At 39.5% G+C, this 12809-nt stretch overlaps 1 protein-coding gene across 5 annotated transcripts in view; it reads right to left on the bottom strand.

Moving 5' to 3' along the window:
- Positions 1–210: 210 nt before the first annotated feature.
- The window catches only part of cadm1a (cell adhesion molecule 1a), a 455163-nt gene continuing 442564 nt past the window's right edge, over positions 211–12809 (bottom strand). For all 5 annotated transcript variants that reach the window (XM_084940844.1, XM_084940843.1, XM_084940845.1 and 2 more), the window contains one exon: positions 211–5178. In XM_084940844.1, coding sequence (XP_084796970.1) covers positions 5060–5178 — 119 coding nt within the window. In that variant the 3' untranslated portion in view covers positions 211–5059. The remainder of the gene's footprint in view (positions 5179–12809) is intronic.

Here is a 12809-nt window from a genome sequence, read left to right as displayed (position 1 = left end):
CTGTGTCCAGAAACAGGAATGAATAGATAAATAGATAGAGTTTGTGTCTACTGGGGAAGACAAAGAAGATGCTAGGGTGGACAGTTGTTGTTGTTTAATTCCAAAGTAAATATTACTGTATGTATTGCTCTGCGCCCATATTATACGTATAGCATTTTACATTTAATAATTCACCTAAAGTCTATTAAAAAAAACCAATGCCAACACTGATTATTTTGGACATTTATATCTTTTCTCTTTTATTAAGACAAGAACTCTTCATTGTTTTGTAAAAATGTCTATTTATGAACCAATACAAAATGTGTATGGGAATGTGGAACTCCTCTTCTCCATTAATACACATTAACATTTCCCAAGTACAGCAGAGAGACAAAAATAATCAATCTGAAAAGAATGACTGGTGAAAGAAAACTTTTTGGGAATCAAAAGGTGGTGGTGCGTTGAAATTGACAGAAGTACAGCCACAACAAGTTTCTGATCCTGCTTCATTCCAATAAACATTGTACTCTTTAGTACCTATGTTAACACAAAGCAATACTTAACACATCTTTTACAGTGCACCAAATATTAAGAAAAATACATAAAACATGTACAACATAGAAGCAAAATATCTCACCCTTTTTGCTTTGGGACCTAAACTTCTGTTTTGTACTTAATTGTATTTAATGATGTATTGTACTTGCTTTTATGTCATTGATAGGTGGGGCCTAAATTTTGCATTCTACCTGAGATGCAGTCACATCAGTCAGCAAGGCATGAACCTGAGACAGGACACTAGCAAAAGAATTTAATGGGAAGAAAACAACCTCAGTTGCACTGTAAGATAAGACCATAGTCAACGTTTTTTAAAACTTCACTGGGAATAATGGAAAATAAAATGATATGTACAATAACCTTATCGTTCTGTTATGCACCTAAGATTCAGAATAATTAAGCGTACTTAAATATATTTTTTTCACTTTCTTATGTTGGAAATTTGGGAGAACAAAAAAATATTTTTATAACATAAAACACTCCTGGCATTCCAATCTGCAAAAAGTTTAATATTCACAAATAAAATATTAACGTATCAGCCTTAGGGAGAAGACAATATTCAGTTCTATTCCTTTATTGGCAAGTACATATTTTGAAGTCTGATTTAAATCAAAGCTGCCACATGTCACTGAAGCGAAATAGTGCTCACTGGAAAATACAAATCACACAATATCAGTCTTACAGATGAAAGTGACATCTGCTCTGTGATTCATAAAGCAACAATAACAAGTCAATTAATAGTTTAATCAGACACCAGACCGTGAAACATTTACCAAATCAGTTCCCCACCCCACCCCCACCCGTCCATTTAACAAACACAAAACAGTGTCATCAGCATACAGTGTTAACTTTGTGATAAAATTACTTTGTGAGTCCAGAACTAATGAAAATGAACTCAAGTTTTAACAAGAAACAGATGGAGAGAGTTGGACACAACATCTTTGATTTTTGTCCGCATCGTCTCTCCTGTAAATCCTATCTACAACTACCACATCCAAAACTAAAAATAACATATCCACAGCTCCCCCCGTTCCACTTGCTGTGCTCTAAAATCACCCCGCCCCAAAACTTAAACGTTTTTAAATGCACAGATGGTCAAGAAAGTGTAATTTGCGCTGTGGATTTCACAAGAGCTATGTCTAAGAGCCACCCCAAATCTCAACATGGAAATGTTGAATGTTGTCTTCATGCATGACCATGAAATATTAAAGCTATCACATTGGTAATGTGTCGCAATACGAGCTGCGCATTAACAAAATCCAATCAAATGCTTTAACATAGCAACACAGTGTTAAATCATAGTGAGTGTACACATGGCAAGCAACACCATTAAGTGCCAAAGAATCCATAAATGCTCCAAACAGTGATGAACTGGAAAAGTGGTTTTCAGTGTCTTGATTTATTTATTCCAACATCTTATTGGTTTCTCTCAAAGAATGCATTTTATGAAGCTTAAAAAACATTTTTTCCTATTCAAATTAGAAAGTAATTTTAACAGTTAGCAACCTGCAAAGGGAGGCAAAGTCTGACCAAAGTGTTTCAAAGTCATTTTGAAACACATTTCCATCTCTTTACAAAACAAGGGAAAGGTAAAGCAGGTTTAAGATTTGAGATTTTTAAACAGATTGCATTCATTTTATTTAGAAGCGTAATTCAGAAATCAAGCATCATCTTACGCTTACGATGCACTGGCATTACTTTTCAAATTTCTTGAAAATGGATTTAATGCAAAGCTTAACTGTTCCAATTCCACAGGTGTCCCATTTAATAAACAACAACAACAACAAATAATGTATATCAATAAACAAGCAAACATTAGTAATTCAGATTTTGAGCTGAAATTAACAGTATGTGGATGGTAGATAAACACTAGAAATCAAACTGCCACCCTTTCCTTGACTAATATGATTTAGTTTGTCCTCTTGACTCTAGTTTTTCAACATTAGACCACCTTCACTTTAAAAAAAATAACTGCTACTGCTGATGTTGGGCACATGCTAACTTTGACAAATCTTTGAAGTGTGATGTAATATCACAACAGAAAAAAGCCACGAAATAAATATGCTTTCAATGTTTCAAACTCTTGAAATTGTACACGGCATCTGAAACCTCCAGCTTTATCCACCCACAGCTGTCACATGGAGAAAGGATTCATTAAGCGTGTTGCTTGCTGTGCGAACACATAATAATGAGAAACAATGTCACTGGTAAACCCACATTGCCATGTTGAAAAGCCAGAGCAATAATGCAAACCATGGATTAACACCAAGGACCGCAACGTGTGTAATATGTCATCTTATGAACAATTAATTACTTTTGGTGTCCTCAGTGCTCCCAAACTGACATAGCGAAACAGATTCTCATTGGCTTTTGGCAGGTTGTACATAAACCATGATAGAGAAGCAAAAACAACGGGTTCTAGCATGAGCATACATGCAAAATTAATATTTTGGTGTTCAAAAATGAATGAATTTGAGCAAAATTACGTACATTACATGGACAAAAGTACTTGGTCACCTACTTATTACACCTAATGGAGCTTCTTAGTGCCATGAAGCTCCTGGCACACAGATTTGTGCTGATGTTAATGCCAGAGGAGGGCTGGAGCTCTATAACTGTATGGCTAAGGTCTTGTGGTTTCACTTAGACTAGATGTGGAATACCTAGAAGGGAAGAAATTTCACAAACTGACTTATTGCACTGGTGGCACATTGTTACAGTACCACATTAGAATTCAGTGAGCTCCTTAGAAGAACCCATCCCGTCACAAATGTTCGTAAAAGTAGACCGCACGGCTCGGTGCTTGATTTTCTACAGCTGTGGCGACCCAAAACACCTGTACTCAAAGATACTTTTGTCCATATAGTGTATGGTGGTGAATGGCTGTGAATGGTTTGTCTCTCAGAACACTCTACTTCGAAGACATGTACTTTCCATAACACTTCCATATTTTACAGTTTGACAAAACTGACAATGAACGTGATACAGTAAAATCCACACAGGTACTCCATTGTAATTCTAGTAAGTTGTAAAAAATATTTCTTAGTAAGGATTAGTGTACAATACAGTTGTGATTCCATTGGCTTGATTTACATTGGACTGTGTGTCAATGAGATAACGTGAACCTGCTAATGGGAGGACCTTGACTGCTATGTATCGTGTAGCTATGTACTGATTAAATGCAACTTAACTTTGAATGGGCTTCAGTTTGGAGTTATATTAAGGCTGGTTCTCTACTTGGAAAACTTGTTGTATGGCGTACACTACACCAGCAATGTCAGCTGCTGATTGGCAAATATTAACACCAAATATTTTTTTCCAACAGTCTTTTATTACGGAGGCATCTTGACTGAGGATGTGTCAAAACAATTTTAGGACAATTTACATTTTCTTACTTTCTCATTTATAATAAAAAATATTCTAGGGTGAGAGCAGATGGAAATCAATTGAAAACCAACATTACAATTCAATAAAAGCCGGTGGGAAGACAGGCCTTCCATTCAGCAAATAGAAGAAAAATAACAGAGCAGAGGAAGAAATCAAAATAATGAAATGGCAGTGCAGCGAGGAAAAAATAATGCACTGCTTCTTTTCACTAAGGAATGTAATGCCTTAAAAGACAGTAATACAGAAGTATATCTGCTCTGCAAAAACAGAACCGAGGTTTTTAAATATGAATTTTCAAACTGAACCGGCCTGTTGAAATGGGAACATCCTTTTACATTAGCCTCTGTGCCTCTGTTTTAGTCGCGTTTCTTTCTGTGGTGTCGCGTGTGTGGTCCAGTACTACAAACCTGTTTCTCTTTTATGTCCTTTGTACAATGATATGTAAAGCGTTCCATGCATTTTTAGAGCTGTCAAAACTTCAGGGAGAAAGAGAAGAAAGTAATGGCTTGAGACAAATCACAGTATACTGGAAAGAGTTTTTGTTATGCAGGAGAGGATCCGTTTGTGCAGACACATTAAGAGACATTAATAAAGTGGCTGTGTAATTTTACCCTCATACAAAAGCCAACAGCACACTGATAATTACGAGGTGGGAAGATGAAACGGGAAAAAGGGGAGCAACGAGGTTATGCAAACGATGATCAACACAAATGCAAAATATGGGTAGAACCAAAAGATTTCGAACAAGGCACAGAATTTTCTGCAAATGGTTGAACTAAATAAAATTTGTACCAGCAGTTAGGGAGGTGTTGAATGGTGAAGCTCTCTACAGTGATTTCTGGCACACCCTCCCACCCTCTACCCATCCCTGTATACTGAAAACCCCAGACCCTAACATTTTTTATCCTTTTTTGATTTTTTCTTTTTTTAAACACACACAACATTCCATCTACATCTGCAGACTAGACTAGACAACGGCTTAAAACCAGGCCTTTCTTTAAAATCCCGTGTCTCTTCTACCCCTCCACCGAACCGAATCCAACCCCTCTGTCAACCCCCACCTTTTCCCCCTCTCCCCGTCCCAAAAAACCCTTCAGTGTCCCAAGCAGGACATTGGAGGTGAGGGGTCCTGTTCTGATTAGATGTAGTACTCCTTCTTTTCATCAGAATTGGTGTGGCCACCCTCGGCATTGATGATGGCTGTATCTGCATCCGCTGCGTCGTCTGCTCCTTTGGCTTCGTGTGTGAAGTAGGTACCTGAGGAGGACAGGATGGAGGACAGTGTCACGAACTGGATAATAGCCTGCTGCTCAGATGATACAAAAGATTAAAATGTGGCTCTCCATCTCACCGCACCCAATTATGCAAATCCTTCACTGTGTGGCCATTTACATATACCGAACACCAGCAAGCGGCGATATTCAGATTACACAGCGTTTCCCCTCGCTTTCCTTTATGATTGGCACACAAAAATCAGGGTTTCAAAATGATCTTGAGTGTCAGGAAGAGTGTTGCTCACACCTTCAAATTAACCTTGTCAAGTTCACACAAAAAGGGACTAGCCAGCCACTTCAAACCTAATTTACAAGAGTTATTCACAGCCTATCAAAGTAGAGGTGATGATGACAATATTTTAGGAAGAATGAGGGACAGTAGTGCCACATTAAAAGCACAAATGCTGCCTGAAAAGAGAGAAACAAGGTGCTGGAGTGCTGCGAAAAAAGGCTGGCTGGCATATTATGCAGACCTGAAAAAGAACGTTTACCCTGTCTGTTCTAAGGTTTTACGTATCAGAACACAGTAAACAAAATACCATCTAGTCCTTAGCATGTATTAAATTAATTCAAATGTAACCTTGACCTCAGATGAACAACATCGTCATTTATTTAACAAAGATTGAGCCAAAATCCAGAAGTAGTGTGTGAAAAACTAAGTATACCTCATGATTCAGTAGTTTCAAAAACAACCTGTTAGCAACAATACCGTGACGTAACTGATTTCTGTATGACTTTGTCACCTCTCTCATTGCCAGGAAGGAATTTTGGATCCACTCTTCTTTACGTTGCTTTAGACCAGGGGCCAGCAACCCTGGGCACGCGTGCCAGGGGTTAACTGATGGCACAACTGTAGCTGGACTGGCCATCGAGCATACCGGCCGATGTTGATTTTTCATTTTTATGGGCCGATGTTTTGTTTTGTTTTTTGTAAACAATGAAAGGTGGTGGATTGGCCAGATGCTGGCCGGTGTGTAAAAATAACTTGTTTGGTGGAGGCTGTGGTGGAGCTTCCACAGAGGCCAGCAGGTGGATGAGGGAAAGGGGAGGCAGGAGGAGGAGAGACCCGAGGCGGCCGCTGGTCCGAGTGTCCGAGAAGTTATGACCTGCAGTCTATCTGGGTCAGATATAAGTTTCTATACAGCTGGGTGGGTGCTATGATGTTAGTGATAGTGAAATTTATTCATAAGGTTAGTTAGTAGAGTTGCCGTCCCGTAAAAAGCGTAATCGTTCCGTATTCAGAGAAAATATTATGCGTTTTGTATTGAGCTGAAAAAGAACACAGTTCGTCCCGTACTGCAGCTAGAATGGAAAAAGACACAAAGCTGGAGTTATTCTGTCATTATGCTGCAGCTGCCTCTTCTTCTCTCATTCTCTCCCCCTCCCTCTCCTGTTACTACTTCAATCGTGAAACTGATCAATGATCAGCTGATCGGCTTTTGTCTCTTGTTTGTTTATCGCCCACTTTGCGCCAGTAAGAGGAAACCAGCAGATGTCGCGCTAAACAACAGCAGCACGTTTAAGCTTGATCAGCTGTTGTTAGAATTGATGTAATATTAATTTCTAGTATCAGCTGATGTTTGCTGGAGCCACAGCTGTAAAAGCTGCTGGTCATGATATCAGTTTGGTTATCTGGTGAGAGGGAAACATGAAGATGAAACCAGGAGATGTCCTTACTGAATCATCAGAGCTGAACAGGTGATGGAGAAACAGGTTTACCTTTTAGGTGACATGAATGAGTTGAAGGGAAGTTATGAACAGTTTCTGAGAGATAAATAACACCAAGATCCTTTTCTAAGTAGCTGACAGCTGGTAACTGTGCAGGGGCGGGTCTAGCAAAGTTTTGCCAGAGGGCCAGGTGGGGCATTAACAGGGAGATGTCTAGCTTTTATTAAATAATTATCTGAATCTTACAACCAAAGTTTTTATTTGATGTAAAATGTATAGAAATCATCTGACCATCTGCTTCAAGATCTGTCCGCTCAGCGCAGCATCAGCACTGCGGAAATACACGGAGAGACAGAATTCACAATGTGTTTTTGGGACTTTCAGGTGTATGGACCAATGTTTTCTTTTCTGATCAAACCAGAAAGCTTTAATGAGCAGCTGGATTTGCCTTGCATTAACTGGCTGGACACAGAGGACATCGAAATGCAGCTGATTTGACTTTGTGGGGGTCAAAGTTTGCAGAACTACAAACGCAGCTGGATTTGTTGCTGTATTTGGCTCTACATATCTGAGTGTCCTCAGGTAGCCGTCTGAATGCTGGACACTCGGAGACCTGTATCTCTGAGAGGGAGACCAGAGATCACATTAACATGTGTACTTCTGTAGTAACAAACATGCCACATTGGCCCAGTTTATTTTTCTTATCATTGGTGTGAGGAGACCATAAGTAGCATTTGTATTTTCTGTTGTACAGTCCATTTGCTGTTATGGATAAAAAATGTCTCATGACCCAATTTTGGCCAAGCTTCAGTTGTCTAACAGATGGTCTCACATTTGACTCTAGACTACTTTGGTCTACAGAGGAGTTCATGGTCGACTCAATGCAATATGGTCAAACATCTCCACTCTCATCTGCCCAAAGGACATTGTTACAGAAGTGTTTTTCAGAAGCAACTTTTCACATCTAAGGTGTGCTGCCAAACAAACTGTACTTGTTCAGTCTTTTTCTAATTGTATTGTCATGATCTTTGACATTTAACATGATAACTGAGGTCTGTAGAGTCTGAGATGTAGCTCTTGGGGTTTTTTCAGTTTCTTTGAGCATTGCACAGTCTGAATTTCAGATGTCCACTGCTAGCAGACTGGCAGCTGTCTTGGATGTTTTTTTGTGAATAATCTTTCTAGCTGTAGAATGCCAGACTCTATATTATTCGGAAATGGACTTATTACCTTTCCCAGACTGATACAAAGCAAAAATTGCTTTTCTAAGATCATTGCCTTTTTTTTTTCTCCTTGGAAATGACACCTTTATATTTCCAGACCAGAAAACCGCCAAAAACGTCTGCTTTTATAGAGGTGCCTCCACTTGCTGATGATCAATTAATCAAGTGCATTTGATTAGCAGCAGCTGGCTACTACTTACCCTCTTCATTTCTATGGAAGCAGTAAGGATATACTGTAGAGGTATGTAAGGACAACAAGAGAGATCCCAATATTTTACTCCAACTTTAATCTGGGCTTCAATCACACAACTGAACACTCAAAGCGCCAAAGGCTAACCCTCTCACTTCCCCTCACACTGGGTGTGAGTGGAGCCACCTAGTGTTTTTTACACTGCACCCATGTGAAAACTTTTTCTTTTATGCTGTATATACTATAAAGCATGTATAAAGCAAGAAAATAAATTGAATATATATATGTGTATATATTAGGGCTGCCACGATTAGTCGACTAGTCATGATTATGTCGACTATTAAAATCGTAGACGACTAATTTAATAGTCGACGCGTCGTTTGAAGCTTTGTAAGATCACAAAAGACACAGGAATAAGTAGTAGGATTTAAGAGTGTAATAACGGACTGAAACAGAAGATGGCAGCACTGCATGTACAAGGATGCCAGCTGCAGTTAAACCCCAAAGAAGAAGAAGCTGTGTCCGGTATTGTAGCTGTGTCCAAATTCAGGTTGTGCCTGCATTTGTAGGCCGATTACGTTACAGCGACACGACGAAGACTGTCCAAATTTGAAGACTCCGACAAGTGCGCCCTTCATTTCCCCAGATTTGAAGGATGGGTCGGGTGTATACTTTGTGGCCCAACCTATCCCAGAATTCATAGCGTAGCCCAGCTCAGTTTCCAACAATGGCGGCAGCTAGTTAGTTTTAATATTACTCTTATTATTCTTTCTGGGTCACAAAATAAACGTTTTACATATTTTCAGGCGAGAATGTAGCTGTGTAAACTTCAAATATCTGCTTGGTTTATCGAGACATCACATATTTTCCAAAGCGCTCCGACGTTTTCGGAGACGTCTGTTACCCACCAGCTCGATAGCTAGCCTGGGTTCAAAGCTCACTAGAGCCGTGAGAACACCGGACTCCCGGCAAATCATTTTCAAACCCACCGCTGTCTTTCGCTACTCAGGTTAAACATATATAAGTCACTTAGATAACTTAAAAATGTTATTGTTTGGCTTTTTTCAGTATTTTATTTGTTCCTGAGTAAATTGGTTTGGCTGAGATTAAAGTTATAGTTTTCACACAGCTGAATAAACGTCAAGCAGACAACTGATTATCAGAAGTGTGAGATGCTTGAGAATGTACTCCGGTGTCCTGTTATATTTTAGATAGCGAGGAGTTTATTAAACTTCACCGAAATAATCTGCAAATTTCATTAAAATGTAATAAACTATCATCTTGTCTTTATTTTTAGTTAGCACATACTAACTAAAACAGCACATACTGGCTGTAGCTCTGGCAGCCACTAACCAGAAGGTCGGTGGTTCGATCCCAGGCTGCTCCAGTCTGCATGCCAAATATCCTTGTGCAAGATACTAACCCCATGTTGCTCTCCGATGCATCCATCGGACTGTGAATGTATATGAATGTTAGATACTTAGCACTTAAGAGCTTAGAAGTGCTTGTGTGACTGGGTGAATGAATTAGTTGTATAAAGCGCCTTGAGTGCTCAGACAGAGTACAAAAGCGCTATATAAGAACCAGTCCATTTACCATTTACCTTAAAGCTGTAAGCTAATGATAGTTATATAAGAGCAGATGCATGCTGGTGCAATAAGCTGTACGTTTGACGTCCAGTGGATGCATGATCCGATTAGTCGACTAATCGCAAAAATAATCGGTGACTAGTCGACTATCAAAATAATTGTTTGTGGCAGCCCTAGTATATATACAGGGAGTGCAGAATTATTAGGCAAGTTGTATTTTTGAGGAATAATTTTATTATTGAACAACAACCATGTTCTCAATGAACCCAAAAAACTCATTAATATCAAAGCTGAATGTTTTTGGAAGTAGTTTTTAGTTTGTTTTTAGTTTTAGCTATTTTAGGGGGATATCTGTGTGTGCAGGTGACTATTACTGTGCATAATTATTAGGCAACTTAACAAAAAACAAATATATACCCATTTCAATTATTTATTTTTACCAGTGAAACCAATATAACATCTCCACATTCACAAATATACATTTCTGACATTCAAAAACAAAACAAAAACAAATCAGCGACCAATATAGCCACCTTTCTTTGCAAGGACACTCAAAAGCCTGCCATCCATGGATTCTGTCAGTGTTTTGATCTGTTCACCATCAACATTGCGTGCAGCAGCAACCACAGCCTCCCAGACACTGTTTAGAGAGGTGTACTGTTGTCCCTCCTTGTAAATCTCACATTTGATGATGGACCACAGGTTCTCAATGGGGTTCAGATCAGGTGAACAAGGAGGCCATGTCATTAGTTTTTCTTCTTTTATACCCTTTCTTGCCAGCCACGCTGTGGAGTACTTGGACGGGTGTGATGGAGCATTGTCCTGCATGAAAATCATGTTTTTCTTGAAGGATGCAGACTTCTTCCTGTACCACTGCTTGAAGAAGGTGTCTTCCAGAAACTGGCAGTAGGACTGGGAGTTGAGCTTGACTCCATCCTCAACCCGAAAAGGCCCCACAAGCTCATCTTTGATGATACCAGCCCAAACCAGTACTCCACCTCCACCTTGCTGGCGTCTGAGTCGGACCGGAGCTCTCTGCCCTTTACCAATCCAGCCACGGGCCCATCAAGACTCACTCTCATTTCATCAGTCCATAAAACCTTAGAAAAATCAGTCTTGAGATATTTCTTGGCCCAGTCTTGACGTTTCAGCTTGTGTGTCTTGTTCAGTGGTGGTCGTCTTTCAGCCTTTCTTACCTTGGCCATGTCTCTGAGTATTGCACACCTTGTGCTTTTGGGCACTCCAGTGATGTTGCAGCTCTGAAATATGGCCAAACTGGTGGCAAGTGGCATCTTGGCAGCTGCACGCTTGACTTTTCTCAGTTCATGGGCAGTTATTTTGCGCCTTGGTTTTTCCACGCGCTTCTTGCGATCCTGTTGACTATTTTGAATGAAACGCTTGATTGTTCGATGATCACGCTTCAGAAGCTTTGCAATTTTGAGACTGCTGCATCCCTCTGCAAGATATCTCACTATTTTTGACTTTTCTGAGCCTGTCAAGTCCTTCTTTTGACCCATTTTGCCAAAGGAAAGGAAGTTGCCTAATAATTATGCACACCTGATATAGGGTGTTGATGTCATTAGACCACACCCCTTCTCATTACAGAGATGCACATCCCCTAATATGCTTAATTGGTAGTAGGCTTTCGAGCCTATACAGCTTGGAGTAAGACAACATGCATGAAGAGGATGAAGTGGACAAAATACTCATTTGCCTAATAATTCTGCACTCCCTGTATAGTTATGAAGTTATGATGTGGAATATATATATTTATATTCCACATCATAACTTCATAAAATTCTTAATGTGTCTCAATTTGGCAGAAGTTTGAACAGTAATATCAGACTTTTGTGGTCCTCCAACCTTATCTTCAGTTAATACAAATCTGCTGCTTCACTTGCTCTCAGGGCTGTGGGTCCCTTCAGGTAAGTATGATGTTGAGTAATTATTGGAAAGTTTTTAAAGAGGTAGTTAAAAGTTGCCTGAGACAATATTTCTGTTGTAATTCAAATATTTTCTGAGTGGCTGCTGCAGCCTCACATCTCAGATTTACTCGGCATAGGTGTAGCCACCAAATGACACCGACCCCCCCAAAAACAACAAACAAAAACCTCCCTCCTCGTGATTATTATTATTGTTCCGTCATGAATATTTATACTTGGCCTCCAGGCACTCTACCTTGTAAACACTTTACCTCTCATAATATACACAATTAGTCAAAGTGGCCTGAATTTTATTTGTACTTGCATCTTATTGCTGTTTTATATTGAAAACATGTTGCGAGTCGCCTAAGAGGAAAGCAGCATTGTGACAATAATTCCAAAGTGAACACTAAAGGATACGTCCAGTTTATTACAGCTTATATTTCATAGTTTTGCCAGTCAGTTTCAATATCTCTGCATGAGCCAAAGTAACTGCTGAGATCTGGAACCAGCAGAGACAGATGTGTCAGGACTCATGAACAGCTGGATGATTTGGCAGGGTGTAAAATGCCAAAAGTTTAGCAAGACTGTCCAAATCATTTTATGAGAAGTGGGCACAAAATAGGCCCGAAGTGAACCTGTTTTCCCCTATTTTTCCTTACAAAGGTCCCAATTCCACAGTGGGTCAAAGTTGAGGAAGTTGGTCTGTGAGGTGTAATGGATGTTTGGACAGTAATTTCAAAGTTGCTTTCTCCTCTAAATAAGTTTGACCAACCTGGGGGGGTTGTTTGTGACTTCTCTGATTGTCTGACCGCACCTGTTTCTTTCTCCCTCTGACGCTTTTTTCTTTTTTTTTTTTTAAAGCAATGTTTCTGCACCTCCAGATCTCAGTATTGGATTATGGATTTCAATTCTTTTATTACTGATGAAAATGGCTGAAAACATTATATACAGAATAACAACCAAGTTGTAATAAACTAGAGTTATCCTTTAAAATCTGCACTGCTGCACTCGGTAACACA

Source organism: Perissodus microlepis, chromosome 10 (genome assembly GCF_051167445.1).
Source record: "Perissodus microlepis isolate ML-2025 ecotype Zambia chromosome 10, ASM5116744v1, whole genome shotgun sequence".
Classification (NCBI taxonomy): domain Eukaryota; kingdom Metazoa; phylum Chordata; class Actinopteri; order Cichliformes; family Cichlidae; genus Perissodus; species Perissodus microlepis.
This window is presented reverse-complemented; position numbering and strand designations above follow the sequence as displayed.